Source organism: Somniosus microcephalus, chromosome 3, assembly GCF_052327205.1.
Source record: "Somniosus microcephalus isolate GS21.2 chromosome 3, FLI_Smic_1.0, whole genome shotgun sequence".
Lineage (NCBI taxonomy): Eukaryota > Metazoa > Chordata > Chondrichthyes > Squaliformes > Somniosidae > Somniosus > Somniosus microcephalus.
In genome coordinates this window covers 64,911,422-64,931,587 of record NC_140989.1, presented here as the reverse complement: position 1 = coordinate 64,931,587, position 20,166 = coordinate 64,911,422, and the positions used below count along the sequence as shown (strand labels likewise).

General features: G+C 41.9%; 1 protein-coding gene across 4 annotated transcripts in view; it reads left to right on the top strand.

Annotated features, from left to right (window-relative positions):
- The window catches only part of ubr2 (ubiquitin protein ligase E3 component n-recognin 2), a 162,512-nt gene that overhangs the window by 101,843 nt on the left and 40,503 nt on the right, over positions 1-20,166 (top strand). For all 4 annotated transcript variants that reach the window (XM_085980818.1, XM_085980815.1, XM_085980809.1 and 1 more), the window contains exons 24-29: positions 3,172-3,220; positions 4,225-4,379; positions 7,210-7,312; positions 8,040-8,149; positions 10,564-10,644; positions 11,781-11,962. In XM_085980818.1, coding sequence (XP_085836944.1) covers positions 3,172-3,220; positions 4,225-4,379; positions 7,210-7,312; positions 8,040-8,149; positions 10,564-10,644; positions 11,781-11,962 — 680 coding nt within the window. The remainder of the gene's footprint in view (positions 1-3,171; positions 3,221-4,224; positions 4,380-7,209; positions 7,313-8,039; positions 8,150-10,563; positions 10,645-11,780; positions 11,963-20,166) is intronic.

Below are 20,166 nucleotides of genomic sequence, written 5' to 3'. Positions count from 1 at the left end.
TGGACAAATGCAAGAAGTCACACAACACCAGGTTATAGTCCAACAGCTTTATTTGAAATCACAAGCTTTCGGAGCGCTGCTCCTTCAGGTGAAGTGGAGAAATGCATAAAGACACAGCTTATATAGTCAGAGAATCATGTCAGATGTTTACAGGTAACCTTTCCAACTGCCATTTATCACACCTCGGCAGAGAGATAATCACAGCAGTCAAAGGTGTGAATGGTGTCCAAACAGGTCAGTCAGGGAAACATTACATCAAAGAACAATGAGATGGGGTCACAAGGGGTCAAATATTGCAGATGCTAGGGTCTGTATGAAAAACAAAAAAACAGACAAGAAACATTTTTTTTGGCTGGAAATCACAGCAGGTCCGGCCGCATCTGTGTAGAGAGAACAAGCCAATGTCGACTCGAGTCTGGATGACCCTGCATCAGGTGGGGTTACATGTAGCGTGACATGAACCCAAGATCTCGGTTGAGGCCGTCCTCATGAGTGCGGAACTTGGCTATCAGTTTCTGCTCGACGATTTTGCGTTGTCGTGTGTCTCGAAGGCCGCCTTGGAGAATGCTTACCCGAAGATCGGAGGCTGAATGTCCTTGACTGCTGAAGTGTTCCCCGACTGGGAGGGAACACTCCTGCCTGGTGATTGTTGCGCGGTGTCCGTTCATCCGTTGTCGCAGTGTCTGCATGGTCTCGCCGATGTACCATGCTCCGGGGCATCCTTTCCTGCAACATATGAGGTAGACAACGTTGGCCGAGTCACATGAGTATGTACCATGTACCTGGTGGGTGGTGTCCTCACGTGTGATGATGGTATCTGTGTTGATGATCTGGCATGTCTTGCAGAGGTTGCTGTGGCAGGGTTGTGTGGTGTCGTGGTCGCTGTTCTCCTGAAAGCTGGGTAATTTGCTGCGAACGATGGTCTGTTTGAGGTTAGGCGGCTGTTTGAAAGCGAGTAGTGGAGGCGTGGGGATGGCCTTAGCGAGGTGTTCGTCATCATCGATGACATGTTGAAGGCTGCGAAGAACATGGCGTAGTTTCTCCGCTCCGGGGAAGTACTGGACGACGAAGGGTACTCTGTTGGTTGTGTCCCGTGTTTGTCTTCTGAGGAGGTCTATGCGATTTTTCGCTGTGGCCCGGTGTGATAAATGGCAGTTGGAAAGGTTACCTGTAAACATCTGACATGATTCTCTGACTATATAAGCTGTGTCTTTATGCATTTCTCCACTTCACCTGAAGAAGGAGCAGCGCTCCGAAAGCTTGTGATTTCAAATAAAGCTGTTGGACTATAACCTGGTGTTGTGTGACTTCTTACATTTGCCCTTATCCTTAGACTGTGACCCCTGGTTCTGGACTCCCCGACCATCGGGAACATCCTTCCTGCATCTAGTCTGTCCAGTCCTGTCAGAATTTTATAAGTTTCAATGAGATCCCCTCTCAATCTTCTAAACTCCAGTGAGTACAAGCCCAATCGTCCCAATCTCTCCTCATACGTCATTCCTGTCATCCCAGGTATCAACCTGGTGAATCTTCGCTGAACTCCTTCCATGGCAAGAACATCCTTCCTCAGATAAGGCGACCAAAACTGCACACAATACTCAAGGTGTGGTCTCACCAAGGCCCTGTACAACTGCAGCAAGACATACTTGTTCCTGTACTCGAATCCTCTCGCTATGAAGGCCAACAAGCCATTTGCCTTCTTAACCGCCTGCTGCACCTGCATGCTTACCTTCAGCGACTGGTGCACAAGGACACCCAGGTCTCATTGCACTTCCCCTTCTCCCAATCTATTGCCATTCAAATAATAATCTGCCTTCCTGTTTTTGCCACCAAAGTGAATAACCTCACATTTATCCACGTTATATTGCATCTATCATGCTTCTGCCCAATCACCCAACCTGTCCAAATCATCCTGTAGTTTCTCTGCATCCTCCTCACAGCACACACGCCCACTCAGCTTTGTGTCGTCTGCAAATTTGGAGGTATTATATCTAGTTCCCTTGTCTAGATCATTGATATATATTGTGAATAGCTGGGGTCGAAGGACCGATCCCTGCGGTACCCCACTAGTCACTACCTGCCATTTGGAAAAAGACCCGTTTATTCCAACTCTTTGCTTTCTGTCTGCCAACCAGTTCTCTATCCAAGTCAATACCTTGCCCCCAATCCCATGTGCCTTAACTTTACACGCTAATCTCTTATGCGGGACCTTATCGAAAGCCTTCTGAAAGTCCAAATACACCACATCCACTGGTTCTCCCTTATCTATTTTACTAGTTACATCCTCAAAAAATTCCAGTAGATTAGTCGAGCGCGATTTACCTTTTGTAAATCCATAAGAACATAAGAATTAGGAGCAGGAGTAGGCTATTCGGCCCTTCGAGCCTGCTCCGCCATTCAGTAAGATCATGGCTGATCTTTGACCGCGGCTCCACTTTCCCGCCCGATCCCCATATCCCTTGATTCCCCTAGAGTCCAAAAATCTATCTCTCGGCCTTGAATATCCTCAATGACTCCGCATACAAAACCCTTTGGGGTAGAGCATTCCAAAGATTGACAACCCTCTGCGTGAAGAAATTGCTCCTCATCTCAGTTCTAAATGGCTGACCCCTTATCCTGAGACTACGCCCCCTAGTTTTAGACTCTCCAGCCAGGGGAAACAACCTCTCAGGATCTACCCTGTCAATTTCCCTCAGAATCTTGTATGTTTCAATGAGATCTTCTCTCATTCTTCTAAACTCCAGAGAGTATAGACCCAATCTATTCAATCTCCCTTTCTAGGACAACCCTCTCATCCCATGGATCAATCTAGTGAACCTTTGTTGCATCGCCTCTAAGGCATGTATGACCTTTCTCAGATAAGGAGACCAAATGACCTGAATAATGAACTTGTTGACTCCTTATGTGCAGTGCCATGGCAGTTTGACTAATATTGCTGAATTTGTGTCTCAAAGCTACTTCTGCGATACCTTACCAAACAACTTCAGGAAATCAATACACAGTACATTTACTGCATTCCTTTTTTCAAGGTTTCGTCTTTTCTTTAAAGTTATAAGGATATATTCCATGAGGCTTCAAAGAAAGCTTTTTGAACTATTATGTTTCTTAACAAACAGATTGATAACTAAAAACCGATTCCTCTGTTTGATAATGTGTTTTAACTTTCTTTAGGCTGAAGAAGCTCAAAGAAAGTTAAGGAAGCAGAAAGGAGAAGACACTGGTATGTTAGAAGTTCTTCACTTCTCCTTCAGATTGAGGTTTTTATTTGTCCTATTTTGAAACTCATTTTATTTTATTTCCAATTTGGAGATGGTTTGTTCTCATGTCATTGTTGGTGCTGAAGTTAATCTGGCTCCATGAGTCCCTTATTTTTGTTTTTCTTTGGTTGTGCCTAACCTCCTTTTACTATTTATCATGTTGGGCAATTAGGAATTGTGAACACTTGTCAATATGTAGGATCATTGGATGTACTGCCAAATTGAATATTCCACATTCTTGACAATAGATCAGATTAGGATTAAGAGAGATGTAGACTGGCATACTTGGATTTAATTTATCATTTTGCTAGTTATGCAATAGCAATTTGAGTTACAGGTATAGCCTGCAGAGTGTAACAATTTTCAGTTGTGTACAGACACTTATTTGCACCAGTATTGTTACTCACTTCAGTCAAAACATTGAAGTAACTTTAATAAGTGCTTTCTGGCTACGATATGGTCAGTTGGGAGGAAAGATGTAGGAAAAACAGCTTGTTATACCACAGTTGTATGAATTGGGATACTCTATGCAGCACAGGTTTGCTGAATTGTGCCTCCAGACATTCACGTTCCCTTGGCTCTGTACAGTGTTGGGGGAGCTTTTTTGATTGCGGAGGCTAGGTTAGCTGGTGATGTTTGTTTCGGGGCAGGACACAGAGAAATACTCCATTTACAATCATATTTGACAAAAGAAGTAGAGCTTCCTGAACAAGTATTTATGTTGTAAATTCTTGGGATGCTGTATTCAGGATGTGTTCCTCCTGTGCAAACTGAGAAACACACAGCCCTCCTGATAGCCTCCAGTTTGAGCTGACAACCTTTGCAACATGGATGCTGAGGTTGTGAATCGTGTCCAAAAATGGATAATTAAGTTTGATGACTTTTATATGTTAAATGTAACCAGTACACACCACACAGTTGATTCTTGATGAAATTATGACATTCATGAAATTATTCTTTATTTTAGCTCTTCCACCTCCTGCCCTTCCTCATTTTTGCCCCCTGTTTGCCAGTCTGGTAAACATCCTTCAGTCAGATGTTTACTTGTATATCCTGAGAACAGTGTTGCTGTGGGTTGTGGAGCCAAATGGACATGCTTGGACTGAGAGCATGTTACAGAGGGTAAGCTTTGCCAATCTCTAAGTTCTGAAGTCATATGTGTTCAACGCAGCTAAAAATAAGCTCTTATTTAGTTGGACTTTCTATTTTGAGGTTAGAAAATGGACGTTAACCATTTGACCTTGATTACTGCTCCCTGCTTAAATGTTTAGTCTTCATTAACACATCAGAAATGATGTTGGAGCAGGCACAAATACACAGCTGAAAGAGCTGAACAACATGATCAGAATGGAGGGAAGAGTTAGGATTTTTTTTAAAAACAGTCACCATGAAAAATCAGCTTTAGAAAGTTTTTCATGTTAGTAACTCTGACTTTAGCACTTCCTTCTCATCTGTTGGAATTTGTTGCCCTGACATCCAAAATGGAAGTTGTTATTAATCTGGCATCCCTGATGTTTACTATCGTTATCATTAAGCATAAGAGCTATAAGAAGATAAATATCTGTTTTTCTTGCCACCGTCTCAACTTTTCCAGGGTGCATTTGCACTGCCAGTTCAATATTGGTGCAAAGTCATTTCCAGTTTGCCCCAACAGAAAATTGACTGTAAAGGTGGAGTCGAGGCTCAATTTGACTCCAGAGCGAGTTGGCATGAAACTATTTGGAGAGGATAATCTCTCACTGTTTTGGTTTGACAACATAAGGTGTGTAAATCCAGTATAGTGTCAAACCTGGCTTACAAGATGCTTTCATTTCATAAGAAGAAAAAGTGAACACTTCAGGATTCAGGCAATTGATGTATCTGTGGTCCTTGTTGAAGCAATTACAAGCACCCAAAAGAGAATCTGTGTTTGTTGGACCCCTACCTGCCTTAATTTAATTTTTGTAGAACAGGACCTCTCTTGTCTCCACTAACTAATCATTTAAATTTATACATTTTAATTAATTATGCACTTATGGAGCTCATGACACTTCAACAAATAGTTGAACTGCTTTACCTTGACAGCTATAAATATTTTCTTGACGATTTCAGATCCTTTATTTCTCCGCGTTCCCCCCCCCCCCCCCCCCCCCCCCCCGCCTGCACATTAGTTTCTTTTCACAATCTGGCCATGAAGGCAGTGAAAAGAAAGACTTTCTTTTATATATCGCCTTTCACGACCACCGGACGTCTCGAAGCGCTTTACAGCCAATGAAGTACTTTTTCAAGTGGAGCCACTGTTGTAATGTGGGAAATGCGGCAGCCAATTTGCACACAGCAAGCTCCCACAAACAGCAATATGATCATGACCGGATAATCCATTTTTTAATGTTGATTGAGGGATAAATATTGGCCACGACACCGGGGATAACTCCCCTGCTCGAAGCTGGTCACTAATTGGCACACATGAGCAACACGCACACAACTATCCTATTAATTTTCTTTGGTGAGTAAGCTACTGGTTTTTGGTGCTTGCCTTAATAATTTCTTTTATTAAACTTTTTTATTAGCTTCACATATTTCATAAAATCATTGTACACTTTAATTGCATGGTGCTTGTGGGAGGAGGAGTGTGTTGATACTTCGAGGTTTATGTTTCTATTTGCATGACTGTGCTTGTATTTAGCTGAGAAGGGGAATTCAGTGATGTGGGGTTTAAATGCATATTCCACCACTCCATGGTGGTGACGGTTGGAAAACCAGCAGTGTTATGCTGTTAATAGCTTGACATTGTTGCACTGGTACTGAAATTCACTGGCCTGGTTCAGTTATTTCTTCCACAGTTATAATTAAATTTGCTGTAAATCTTGGGAAAAACGCTACCTTAAAAAACATTAACGGGGGGGTGGGAAGCATGTTGTACTTGGTGCTCCTGTTTCCTCCAAAACCTATTTAGTGGAGTCCCAGTTTTTGGAGAAAATGTATGGTGTATGTGTCCCATTTTTGCCCACGCATGCTTAAATTGTGAGTGGAAGTGGAGTTAGGCTGTTAAGTACATAGATTGATGTTGTATGGTCATGTTATGACATGCATTGGTGTCAGAGGGACCAAATCAGCTGAACACTATGTCCGAGTCCGGTCACAAGCTTGATTTCGCTGGAAATGGACCAGCCAAATTGGAGTGGGGGCACAGTCTTAGAATTTGAGCTAGACCAGTTAAGAATGAAATTAAGCATTTTTCACCAAGGGTAGTGTAAATCTGCAATGCTTTCCCACAAAACACGGTGGATGCTGAGTTAATTGAAATTTTCAAGACTGAGATCAATAGAAAAGGCAGGTAAATGGAGTTGAGCCATGATTGAATGGAATGACAGAACAAGTTTGAGGGGGACTGAATAGCCTGCTTCTGGTTTCTTTGTTTCTACCAATACTTCTGTGCCATATACACATTAGTTCTAATTTAAATTCAGTGTGAAAATCCCGCTTTAAGAAAATCACATTAGACTTAAGCCGGTGAATCTTTTGTTGGGAATAACCTTCATGGAATGTACACTGGTGTCAAGTTCACTAGTTTTTTATATTTTAAAAAAAAAAACTTGTTTGATATAATTACAGTCGGAAGCCAGTTTTATCGTTCACTTAGTTACATAAATTCGCAGGTCATACAACTTCATATGAAGTTCTGTCAACGCCATCAGCTAAGAGCTGTTTGAAGGTAGCCTGAAGTGCATTGCTTTCTTCTTTTGTCCTTGTAGAAAAGTGCTTGGTCTTTGCTTGGTACCTTTTATGATGGCACCACTGAGATTGCGAAATCTGTGGAGAATCATTTGCATGAGACCACACTGGCACATGGGTACATTACGCTATGCCACCGAACAACTGTTTCCTTCATAAATGTTCAAGCCCAATTTATTTTATTTTGGTTGTCTTTTATATAGATGTTTTTTATTATATCATAATCCTGTTCATGTAGGTTTTGCACTTGATTGGAATGGCTTTACTTGAAGAGAAACAACAATTAGAAAATTCGAGCGAAGACGGTGATTTTACTTTTAATTTCACATCAAAAGTTTCACGTACGTATCAGTTCTGTGAGAAATTCTGTAGATTGGCAAGTAAAGATTTATGTAGAAGTGGGAAAGGTGCCGTTCATTCAACTTGTCCTGTCGTTCAGGTTCTTTTCTCTTTCCTACCCCAGATTCAGATCCCTCCACTCCCTGCTGATGAAAATGAATACAAATTTTTATTCAATCCTGCTGCTGAATCAGTATTCATTTTTGTAAGCTGATTAGTCGAAGGATGAAAGTGTTATTCTTTAGTTATGCTAAGTTTACATTGTGACATCGTCAATTGATCATGTGTTTCTTCTGTTTTGGTTTTGCACATGGTACTTCTCTGCATCTGCTTGTATCAATTTATTATTTTAGAAGCTTGGATCATATTCTTTCCAACCTGTAATGAAAATACATTTGCCTCCTTTAGCCTCCATTTCAGCCTTGAATTGCGAGACCTTAAAATGCTGATTTCTCCCTCCCCCTTTGCTTTCCACTCCTTTTATGTTACTTTTTAAGAATTGGTCTGTGTGGTCTGCAGAAGCTAGAGAAGTGTTTATCTAACCAAGATTTGCGGAATGTTTCTCACGTGGCAGGCAGTCTTTTTCTTGTGAGCCCAAAAGAAATGGTCTGCAAGCTTTATTATCAGAATAATTTAAATAGTTTTATTAAGATGTACTGTAGCAGTTAGTTATGCAAATGTTTGTTAGATGCATATTGTCATAATACTTACTTTGGAACTATTTCGCAGGTCCTGGCGAGGCTCCAGAAAACTCAGCTAGTATTTTGGCAATGCTGGAAACCTTGCAAAATGCTCCCCATTTAGAGGTTTATAAGGACATGATCAAATGGATACTTAAGGTTTGTTCTAGTGGTGCGAATCAGTTAAATTTCTTCGTTTCAGTTGGTCTTGTTCGAAGTTATTAGAATACAGATTTTCACAGAAGTAGGTATATCTTGGAGAAGGAAGCATAGACCTTTAAATAAAGATTCCTATTTCCCAATATGCAGTCCTTTCTTTTCTCTCTTTCTGCTCTTGTCTCCTCTATCTGTGTGTGCGAGAGAAATTGCACCTTCTATTGTGCAGTCATTGACTGTAGTTATACAGCCTCTTCTACACCGAAGAGAGTTTTTTTTAGGTGCACACTGATGCAAAATTGGCAACTTAACATCCAGATTGGGTCCCACTCTGATTGGAATGCTGTTAAGTCAAGCAATGTGAGCTCATTTCCTGGTGCAATCTTTCATTGCTTGGGCTTGGTACCATGTTTGATATAACACCAGCCCAATGTGATGTGGTATTTCAAATATAACTGCCAGTGGATTAGACAGTGGTCATTCACCTTTGGGGTCTGAGTTCAGCCCAGTTCCTCGTCTGGGTGGTCCCCTAGAACAAACTAGATGGCCTGTGTGGGGAATAGAAAAAATGTTACTCTGCTTTAGGCTGAGATGCATTGTTGGGGCAAAGTTGAGGGAGCTTTAATCTGTCTGGCTGTACACCTTACCTGGATTGCTTGATGCTGACACTGCTAACAGCAGCAATGTTAAGGGAACATTATCACCTGCAAGTTCCCCTCTAAGTCACAAACCATCCTGATGGACATATACTGCTGTTTCCTCATTGTTGCTACCTATCATCATTATGGGATGATCACCATTAACATCATTATGGGATGATCACCATTAACATCATTATGGGATGATCACCATTAGCACAAGGACTGCAGAGGTTCAAGGAGCAAGCCCACCACCACCTTCTCAGGACAGTTGAGAAACTAGAAGAAAACTGGGTGCCTTTACTGGGAAGAATTCCATTCTCCGGCACTAACCTCTGCCACCTTTTGAGTGCAAAATTTTTCTAAAAAGAAAAAAAAAAAGACTGTCAACAAGTGGATAAGTAGACATTTGCCAGGCACATTGTAATTTTCAGTCCACAAAATAACTGGTTTTGGTGGCTGTGCTTCATGCTCTACAAAATTGGGCTCAGACTGGTTGTATGGTATAAATCTAGCCATGAAGAACACTTGCTAACTTTAGGGCCAGAGCCTGACTATCCTCACCATGTAGGAAAAGTAATGCAGAGTTCAGAGCTAAGAAATATATTAAAAGTAAAAACTGCTAGCTGATTCTTTTTATTGATGATGGCAATTTGCACAAAAACCTGAAGCTACTGAATAGTAGTGACTTTTGTGGGTGTTGTATAAACTAAGAAATCTGTGTGTTTAATGAAGGAAACACTGGCAAATTTAAGTATGTTTCCCATTTAATGTATTCAAAGACCACTTGCAAACTTTTGGGGAAAGATGTTCCATTTTGCACTGAGATTAATCCCAGTCTTTCAATTCCTGTATAAAAATGGAATAACTCATTATATAAAAAAAATATAGGTTTATTAAACATTGGAAGTGAAAATCTTAATTAATTTTAACAAATAATCCAGAAAATGGCTATCAAGTGTGTCCCACACACTGCTCTTTACTGATGCTGTGTAATCTTTGCAAGAGGATCAAAGTGTGTATATTGAGCGGTGTAGTGGATTGGAACACTATTTTAATTTGTGGTGCAGGGGTTTAAATAGCAACACTCATACTGATTGTGAAAACCATCCCTGCTCTTCTGTAAGGGCCACGCACTCTAAATGAATGCGTGGGGCAACAGTAAAAATTGTTAGTAAATTGGAATGCTTTGCAGAGGCTGTTAATAAAAAAAATTGACAGTAGGGATGCTCTTGGGCATTGTCGAAGGTATTTTAGGGTACAGAACTTTGGTTTAGCTGGAATCACTTGGTGCTGATGGTGGATGACAAAAGTAAGGCAAGAATTGTTCTCTTCTCGAGAGACCCTTATTTCAGTGAGTACAAAAACTCATGAGGGAGAATTAAAACTAATTAACAATTGTACCCGCCTAAGCATCCTTTAGTAGCAGACAGTTTTTTTCTTTAGCTGCTCTTTTTAATAGCTGTCTCACACTTGAATGTACTTTTATGTACCACTTTCACTGGCCTACTCATGACATTGGTGTGAAAAGGTGAGATTTAATTCTGAAAGGGGTCGAATGTATTTTGGAAAACTAATTTCAATTTGTTTTTAACTGAACAAATAAGTGACCTGTTCAACTGAGTGCCTCCTAACCATGAACACCAATATTCATTATCTGTAATTTGCATAATTTTATGAAACCTATAAGGAAATAATTGATGTGTTAATGTAACAAAATAATAAAAATGGATTGTTAATTTATATTCAGTTCTTCAAAGACTGATTTTTGTTTTAAAGCTTTTTGGAGTTATTAAAAAGATGAGAGAACGGAGTAATTCGGCTCCTATTGTAGAGTCAGAAGGGCACCGTGTGGAGGAGGTAAGATAATAGAATGAATGTCAGACCATTTAAAACATTTGCTGTTCCTGGTAAAGAAAGCATGGCTTCATACAGCCGTATATTTAAATTTTAAGAGTGCAGAAGGATATTTTCCAATTGTGCATAGTACAAGGATATTGCAGTGCTTTTAAAAGTATTGGGTTAAAAATAGTTGAGATTTAAGGTAGCCCGATACAAAATTTTGGAAATTTGTAGTATATTTTTGTGAATAATAATATCTGGTTTTAGTTTTCCCTTTTAAGTTGTGCTTTCCTGTCAAATATTACATTTGGGTTTTTCATTTTTGTTTTAAGTGCTTTAAGTTTTTCTGATTTTTCTCTTCCTTCTGCTCCCCTCTTCTACTCTGCTGAAGGCATTGGCTCCTTGTTGTGGTGCAGTTGCACTACCACTGACATCGCGCCCCCCCAACCCCCGGCACCAGTTCACCTAAGTATCCATTTATTTGTGTGTAAGCTTTGATCATGAGCTGCGGCAGCAAGATGTTAATTTGCAGGAGTTATCACAGCCTCACCTGACATCCACTCAAGTGCCCATGGCAGCATTCACTGGACAGCAGTCAGGAGCAGGACCCCTGATATTTTCTCCTCTGTAACCCAAGGCTGTGAAGCCAGTAGTAACATCCTACTACTGACATCAGCTACTTGAGCAAAAGCCCTGAATGATTTAGGGACATTCCTGCTATTCATAGCTGACTCATTTCCGAGATAAGCTGACTGAACCATTGATGGAGTGTGATGAAGTATTAGTTAATATTGCTTCAATGCAAGTTTATTGGAATTTGTATTATTGATGAACATTTTTAAATGTGTTCCATACAATTGCTTTTAAATTGGTTTAAATTGTAATTTGTGTACTTTATTAAAAAAAAAAAAAATATTAAATATGCTAACAGTGAAAAGGCATTGAAATAATTGGCTTGGAAATAAAGTTATAATACTAACTGTTTTACTATCTAACCAAACCATTAAAAAAATATGTAAGAATGTTTCACATGCTTGCTGTGTGAGCCTTTCTCTTCTCGCTCCCCCCATTTTCCTTGGAGATTTAAATAATTAAATTATAAAATATGGTGCGGGTTTTGTGTTAAGTCCGACTGTTTACTGTCCTTTTTGTAGTGTTTACGAGATAAAGACAAAGCAGATCGGAAGCGGAAAGCTGAAATTGCCCGGCTGCGTAGAGAGAAGATAATGGCCCAGATGTCAGAAATGCAGAGGCATTTTATAGATGAAAATAGGGAATTGTTTCAACAGACATTAGAAGAACTAGAAGCTTCATCTTCCACAGCACCTGACAACAGGTAAAGGGAGAGGGTCTTTAGCATGTACTGTTGTTATATGTCAGACATGTACCTATTACTACATAAGTGTTAACTTTAAAAGGAAAATTGTATTTTTGCCTATATTCTGTTGAATTATTTTTAATGATTTTGTGAAGGCAACCTAAAAGAGTTCCAAATCTCTCAAGTTTCATCAGACAAATTATGAGACCGGGAAAAGAGGTAAGGAAAATAAGATACTGTCACTTTGGGGCACTCTTGTGCATCTCCAAGTGGCATTTTCAGAGTGCCATTGACCGAGACCTGTGAGTTAGTTGCCTGCTATCCTCTACCGGGAAGCGGTGTATCATAAATTAAAACGAAGACTACTTGGAGAAAAAAAGTGAATAAACGTCTGAAATATAGCCATTTTTAATTTGTCTAACCTTGACATGCAACTGAAACGTGCTATTATACTGAGGCAAATAACACGGGGAAATAGACATTGCCGTACATGAGCTATATTAGTTTTCCCCAATGTAAACATTATTCGTACAGTGTAACATAGTTGCTTTTCTTCTGATGTCAGCACACTAAACAACATTTTACTCTTTTTAATTCACAATGACATTTCTGCAGCTCAATCACTCCTTCACCTCCACCTTTTGATGCCCTTGTCCCCACTAAAACCATTACTCTTGGTCACCCTGTTCAATGTTCCCTCATGCAGCAATCTGGAAGGCTGCTCACAAGCTGTTCCCGATAAAGATACCGCGCACAAAAGAAAAAATTTAGAGGGAACATTGATCCTGTCCGTTCCCCCGGTACGGTCCTCCTCTCTGCTCCTTTAAGCCCAAGAGACACAGACTTGAATGTTTATGGAGGAAAACTGGTTTAGCCTTTCATCACCAGATCTGGCTGGACCACATAAAGCACTATTGGATCCTGCTCTCCTCTGCCAAAACTGCTCACTATTCTGGATCATACTGGAATGCAAAGATAACCCCAGCTTCTCTTCACTACAAACCATCTTTTTTAGCCCCTCTCCCCGGCTCCTTCACCCTCCGCTCAAACAAGTGTCAGGAGCTCATGGACTTCTTTGTCACCTAAGATTGAGACCATCTGGTCAGCTGCATCTGCTGCCTCCCTCTCGTCCCCTAGCCCACCAAGCCAAACTTCACCTAAAGGTTCTCCCTGCCCTAGCCCATTTTTCTCAAGTTTCTCTCCTATCTTGTCTCATGCCTGCTCCGAGCTCATTTTGAGACCCACCTCCTGCTCCCTCGAGCCTATTCCCACCCAACTTCCTTTCCTGGCCCCTATGTTAGCTGATATTGTTAATGGTTCCCTCTCCTCCGGTACTGTCCCCTTCAAATCTGCCTTCATCATCCCCCTCTCCAAAAAAAAAAAAAAAAAAAAAACCCGCACTCTTGACCCCTGTCTTTGCAAATTACCGCCCTATCTCCAACCTCCCTTTCTCTCCAAACTCCTTGAACCTGTTGTTGCCTCCCAAATCTGTGCCCATCTTTGCCGCAGCTCCATATTTGAACCCCTGCAATCGGATTCCGCCCCTGACACAGCACTAAAACGACCCTCCTCAAAGTTACAAATTACATCCTATGTGAGTCTGACCGTGATAAACTATCTCTCCTCATCCTTCTCGACCTGTCTGCAGTCTTTGACACAGTTGACCACACCATCCTCCTCCCAACGCCTCTCCTCCGTTGTCCAACTGGTTGGGACTGCCCTTGCCTGGTTCCATTTTGTCTATCGAGTTGTAGCCATAGAATTGCAATGGCTTCTTTTCCCATTCCTGCACAGTTACCTTGAGTCCGCCACAGATCAATTCTTGGTCCTTTCTTATCTACATGCTGCCTCTCGGCGACATGATCCGAAAACACGTCGGGTTCCACATGTACGCTGACCACACCCAGCTTTACCTCGCCACTCCACTGTCTCTGATTTGTCATGCTGTTTATCCAACATCCATTCCTAGATGAGCAGTAATTTCCTCCAACTAAATATTGGGACGACTGAAGCCATTGTCTTCGACCCCTGCTACATAGGAACAGGAGTAGGCCATTCAGCTCCTTGAGCCTGTTTCACCATTCAATGAGATCATAGCTGATCACAAACTTAGTTCCCTAGCCACTGACTCCATCTCTCTCCCTGATCATTGTCTGAGGCTGAACCAGACTATTTGCAACCTTGACGTCCTATTTGACCTTAATAGGAGCTCCCACCCACATCCGCTCCATTGCCAAGTCTGTCTATTTCCACCTGCATCACATTGCCTATCTCTGCCCCACCTCCATTCATAAGAACATAAATAGGAGCAGGAGTAGGCCATTCAGCCCCTTGAGCCTGCTCTGCCATTCAATAAGATCATATCTGATCTTGGCCTCAACTCCACTTAGCTGCCTGTTCCCCATAACCCTTGACTCGCCTGTAGTTCAAAAATCTGTCCATCTCAACCTTAAATATATTCAATGACTCAGCCTCCACAGCTCTCTGGGGCAGAGAATTCCAAAGATTCACAACCCTCAGAAGAAATTTCTCCTCATCTCCGTTTTAAATGGGCGACCCCTTATTCTGAAACCATGCCCCCTAGTTCTGGATTCCCACACGAGGCGAAGCATTCTCTCTGCATCTACCTTGTCGAGACCCCTCAGTATCATATGTTTCAATAAGATCACCTCTCATTCTTCTAAATTCCAATGAATATAGGCCCAACCTGCTCAACCTTTCTTCATAAGTCAACCCCCTCATCTCGGGAATCAACTGTGTGAATCGTCTCTGAACTGCCTCCAATGCAAGTATATCCTTCCTTAAATAAGGAGACCAAACTGTACGCAGTACTCCAGGTGTGGTCTCACCAATACCCTGTACAGTTGTGGTAGGACTTCCCTACTTTTATACTCCAACCCCCTTGCAATAAAGGCCAGCATTCCATTTACCTTTTTGATTACTTGCTGCACCTGCATGCTAACTTTGTGTTTCATGCACGAGGACCCTCGGGTCCCTCTGAACTGTAGCATTTTGTAATCTCTCTCCATTTAAATAATAATTTGCTTTTTTATTTTTCCTGCCAAAGTGGATAACCTCGCACTTTCCCACATTATACTCCATCTGCCAAATGTTTGCCCACTCACTTAACCTGTCTATATCCCTTTGCAGGTTCTTTGAGTCCTCTGCACAAATTGCTTTCCCACTCATCTTTGTATCATCCGCAAACTTGGCTACATTACACTTGGTCCCTTCATCCAAGTCATTAATGTACTGTAGATTGTAAATAATTGAGGCCCCAGCACCGATCCCTGTGGCACCCCACTAGTTACCGTTTGCCAACTGGAAAATGACCCATTTATCCCGACTTTCTGTTAGTTAGCCAATTCTCTATCCATGTTAATATATTACCCTCAATTCCGTGAGCTTTTATCTTATGCAGTAACCTTTTATGTGGCACCTTATCGAATGTTTTCTGGAAATCCAAATATACCACAGCCACTGGCTCATCCTTATCCACCCTGCTCGTTACATCCTCAAAGAACTCCAGCAAATTTGTTAAACATGATTTCCCTGTCACAAAACCATGCTGACTGCTTGACTGCATTGATTTTCCAAATGCCCTGCTACTGCTTCCTTAATGAAGGACTCCAGCATTTTCCCAACGACAGATGTTAGGCTAACTGGTCTATAGTTTCCTGCTTTCTGTCTCGCTCCTTTCTTAAATAGGGGTGTTACATTTGCGGTTTTCCAATCTGCTGGGACCTCTCCAGAGTCCAGGGATTTTTGGTATATTGCAACGAATGCATCCACTATCTCTGCAGCCACTTCTTTTAAGACCCTGGGATGCAGGCCATCTGTCCAGGGGACTTGTCATCTATTAGTCCCATTATTTTACCAAGTACTTTTTCCTTAGTGATAGTGATTGTCTTTTGTTCCCCGTCTCCCTGTGGCCCCTTGATAATCCATTATTGGGATGTTATTGTCTTCTACTGTGAAGGCAGATACAAAATTTTTGTTAAGAGTCTCTGCCATTTACCCATTCCCCATTATTAATTCTGCATTCTCATCCTCAAAGGGACCAACGCTTACTTTAGCTACTCACTTCCTTTTTATATACCTGTAGAAGTTCTTTTTTTCTGTTTTAATATTTTTTGCCAATTTTTTATCTCCACCCAAACCGATTCTACATCTTGATCTTCTGAGCCAATATCCGTTCTCACCACAACACTGATCCCATCCTTTACCAACAAAGCCACCCCACCTCCCTTTCCTTTCTGTCTATCCTTCCGAATTGTCAAATACCTTGGAATATTCAGTTCCCAGCCCTGGTCACCTTGCAACCACGTCTCTCTAATGGCTATCGGATCATACCCAATTATTTCTATTGTGCCATCAATTCATCTATCTTGTTACGAATGCTGCGTGCATTCAGATAAAGAGCCTTTAATTTTGTGTCTCTACCATATTTCCCTACTCTGGCCCTATTTGCTGGTACACTCTTACACTTGTATGCTCTGTCCCTTCCTGTCACACACTCTGGTTATCATTACCCATATTGCTACCCTGCATTATTGCTTTGTCCTTTCTCTTTAACTTTCTAAGATCCTCCTTACCTGAACCCCCTGCCCCCCCCCCCCCCCCAAATATTTAGTTTAAAGCCCTATCTATAGCCCTAGTTATTCGATTCACCAGAACAGTGGTCCCAGGATGGTTCAAGTGAAGCCCGTCCCAACGGAACAGCTTCCTCTTTCCCCAGTACTGGTGCCAGTGCCCCATGAATCGAAACCCATTTCTCCCACACCAATCCTTGAGCCACGCATTCAACTCTCGAATCTTATTGACCCTATGCCAATTTGTTTGTGGCTCAGGTAGCAATCCAGAGATTATTACCTTTGTGGTTCTGCTTTTTAATTTAGCCCCTAGCTGCTCATACTCCTTCAGCAGAACCTCTTTCTTAGTCCTACCTATGTCGTTGGTACCTACATGGATCCTTCCCCTTTCACTCCAAGTTCCACTCCAGCCCCAAGGAGATGTCCTTAACTCTGGCACCGGGCAAGCAACACAGCCTTTGGGACTCGCACTCTTGGCTGCAGAGAACTGTATCTATCCCCCTAACTATACTGTCTTCTACCACTAAGTGCTTTTGTGACTGGAAGGCTGTTTCCAGTGGGGTTCTGCAGGGCACAGTTCTGGGCCCTTTGCTTTTTGTGGTATATATCAATGATTTGGACTTGAATGTAGGAAGTATGATTAAGAAGTTTGCAGATGATATAAAAATTGGCCGTGTGGTTGATAATGAAGAAGAAAGCTGTAGACTGCAGGAAGATCTAGAAACATAGAAGATAGGAGCAGGAGTAGGCCATTCGGCCCTTCGAGCTTGCTCTGCCATTCAATGAGATCATGGCTGATCATCCAAATTCAGTACCCTGTCCCTGCCTTCTCCCCATATCCCTTGATCCCTTTAGCCTTAAGAAATATATCCAACTCCTTGAATATATTTAATGAATTGGCCTCTGCTGCCTTCTGTGGTAGAGAATTCCACAGGTTCATCACTCTCTGGGTGAAGAAATTCCTCCTCATTTCTGTCCTAAATGGCCTACCCCTTATCCTTAGACTGTGACCCCTGGTTCTGGAATCCCCGACCATCGGGAACATCCTTCCAGCATCTAGTCTGTCTGCTCCTGTTATAATTTTATAAGTTTTGATGAGATCCCCTCTCATTCGTCTAAACTCCAGCGAGTACAAGCCCAATCGACCCAATCTCTCCTCATACGTCATTCCTGCCATCCCAGGAATCAGCCTGGTGAATCTTCGCTGAACTCCTTCCATGGCAAGAACATCCTTCCTCAGATAAGGCGACCAAAACTGCACACAATACTCAAGATGTGGTCTCACCAAGGCCCTGTACAACTGCAGCAAGACATACTTGTTCCTGTACTCGAACCCTCTCGCTATGAAGGCCAACATACCATTTGCCTTCTTAACCGCCTGCTGCACCTGCATGCTTACCTTCAGCGACTGCTGCATAAGAACACCCAGGTCTCTCTGCACTTCCCCTTCTCCCAATCTATTGCCATTCAAAAAATAACCTGCCTTCCTGTTTTTGCCACCAAAGTGGATAACCTCACATTTATCCACATTATAGTGCATTTGCCATGTTTCTGCCCAATCACCCAACCTGTCCAAATCGTACTGGAGTTTCACAACATCCTCCTCACAGCTTACTCTCCCACCCAGCTTTGTGTCGTCTGCAAATTTGGAGATATTACATCCAATTCCCTCGTCCAGATCATTAATATATATTGTGAACAGCTGGGGTCCTAGGACCGATCCTTGCGGTACCCCACTAGTCACTGCCTGCCACTCGGAAAACGACCCGTTTATTCCAACTCTTTGCTTTTTGTCTGCCAACCAGTTCTCCATCCAAGTCAACACCTTGCCCCCAATCCCATGTGCCTTAATTTTGCATGCTAATCTCTATGCAGGACCTTATCGAAAGCCTTCTGAAAGTCCAAATACACCACATCCACTGGTTCTCCCTTATCTATTTTACCAGTTACATCATCAAAAAATTCCAGTAGATTAGTCGAGCATGATTTACCTTTTGTAAATCCATGTTGACTTTGTCCGATCCTGTCACTGCTTTCCAAGTGCTCTGCTATTACATCTTTTATAATGGACTCTAGCATTTTCCCCACTACCGATGTCAGGCTTACCGGTCTATAATTTCCTGCTTTTTCTCGACCACCTTTTTTGAATAGTGGGGTAACATTAGCTACCCTCCAATCCATGGGTACTGTTCCAGAGTCTATCGAGTTCTGGAAGATGACCAGCAATGCATCTACTATCTCTAGGGCCACTTCCTTATGTACCCTAGGATGTAGATTATCAGGCCCTGGGGATTTATCGGCCTTTAGTCCCATCAATTTTTCTAACACCATTTCCCTACAAATACTGATTTCTTTCAGTTCCACCCTTTCATCAGACCCTATGTTCCCCAGCATCTCTGGGAGGTTATTTGTGTTCTCCTTTGTGAAGACAGAACCAAAATATGTATTTAGTTGGTCTGCCATTTTTGTTCCCCATTATAAGTTCCCCTGATTCTGACTGCAAGGGACCTACGCTTAACTTCACCAATCTTTTTCTCTTCACATATCTATAAAAGCTTTTACAGTCAGTTTTTATGTTCCCTGAAAGCTTACTCTCATAATCTATTTTCCCTTTCTTAATTAATCCCTTTGTCCTCCTTTGAATCCTAAACTGCTCCCAATCCTCAGGATTATTGCTTTTTGTGGCCAATTTATATGTCGTCCTCCTTGGATCTTATGCTATCCCTAATTTCCCTTGTTAGCCACGGTTGAGTCACCTTTTTTGTTTTATTTTTATGCCAAACTGGGATGAACAAATTCTGTAGCTCATCCATTCGGTCTTTGAATGTTTGCCATTGCCTATCCACCGTCAACCCTTTGAGTGCCATTCCCCAATCAATCCTACCCAACTCGCTCCTCAGACCATCGTAGTTTCCTTTATTTAAATTGAGGACCCTTGTCTCTGAGTCAACTACTTCATTCTCCATCTTAATGAAGAATTCGATCATATTATGATTGCTCTGACCCAAGGGGCCTCGTACAACAAGATTGCTAATTAATCCTTTCTCGTTACATAATACCCAGTCTAAGATGGCCTGATCTCTGGTTGGTTCCTCGACATATTGGTCCAGGAAACCATCCCCTAAACACTCCAGGAATTCCTCCTCCACCGTATTATTACTAATTTGGTTAGCCCAATCTATATGTCGATTAAAGTCACCCAGGATGACTGCTGTGCCCTTATTGCACGCTTTTTAAATTTCCTTTTTAATGCCATCCCCAACCTCCGCCTTACTGTTTGGAGGTCTATATACCACTCCCACTAACGTTTTCTTCCCCTTAGTATTTCTCAATTCTACCCATACAGATTCCACATCATCAGAGCTAATATCCTTCATTACAATTGTGTTAATCCCTTCTTTAACCAGTAATGGACTGGTCAGGTGGACACAACAGTGGCAAATGGAATTCAATCTGGAGAAGTGTGAGATAATACATTTGGGGAGGGCTAACAAGGCAAGGGAATACACAATAAATGGTAGGACACTGAAGTGCAGAGGATCAGAGGGACCTTGGAGTGCATGTCCACAGATCCCTGAAGGTAGCAGGACAGGTAGATAAGGTGGTTAAGAAAGCATACTGGGTACTTGC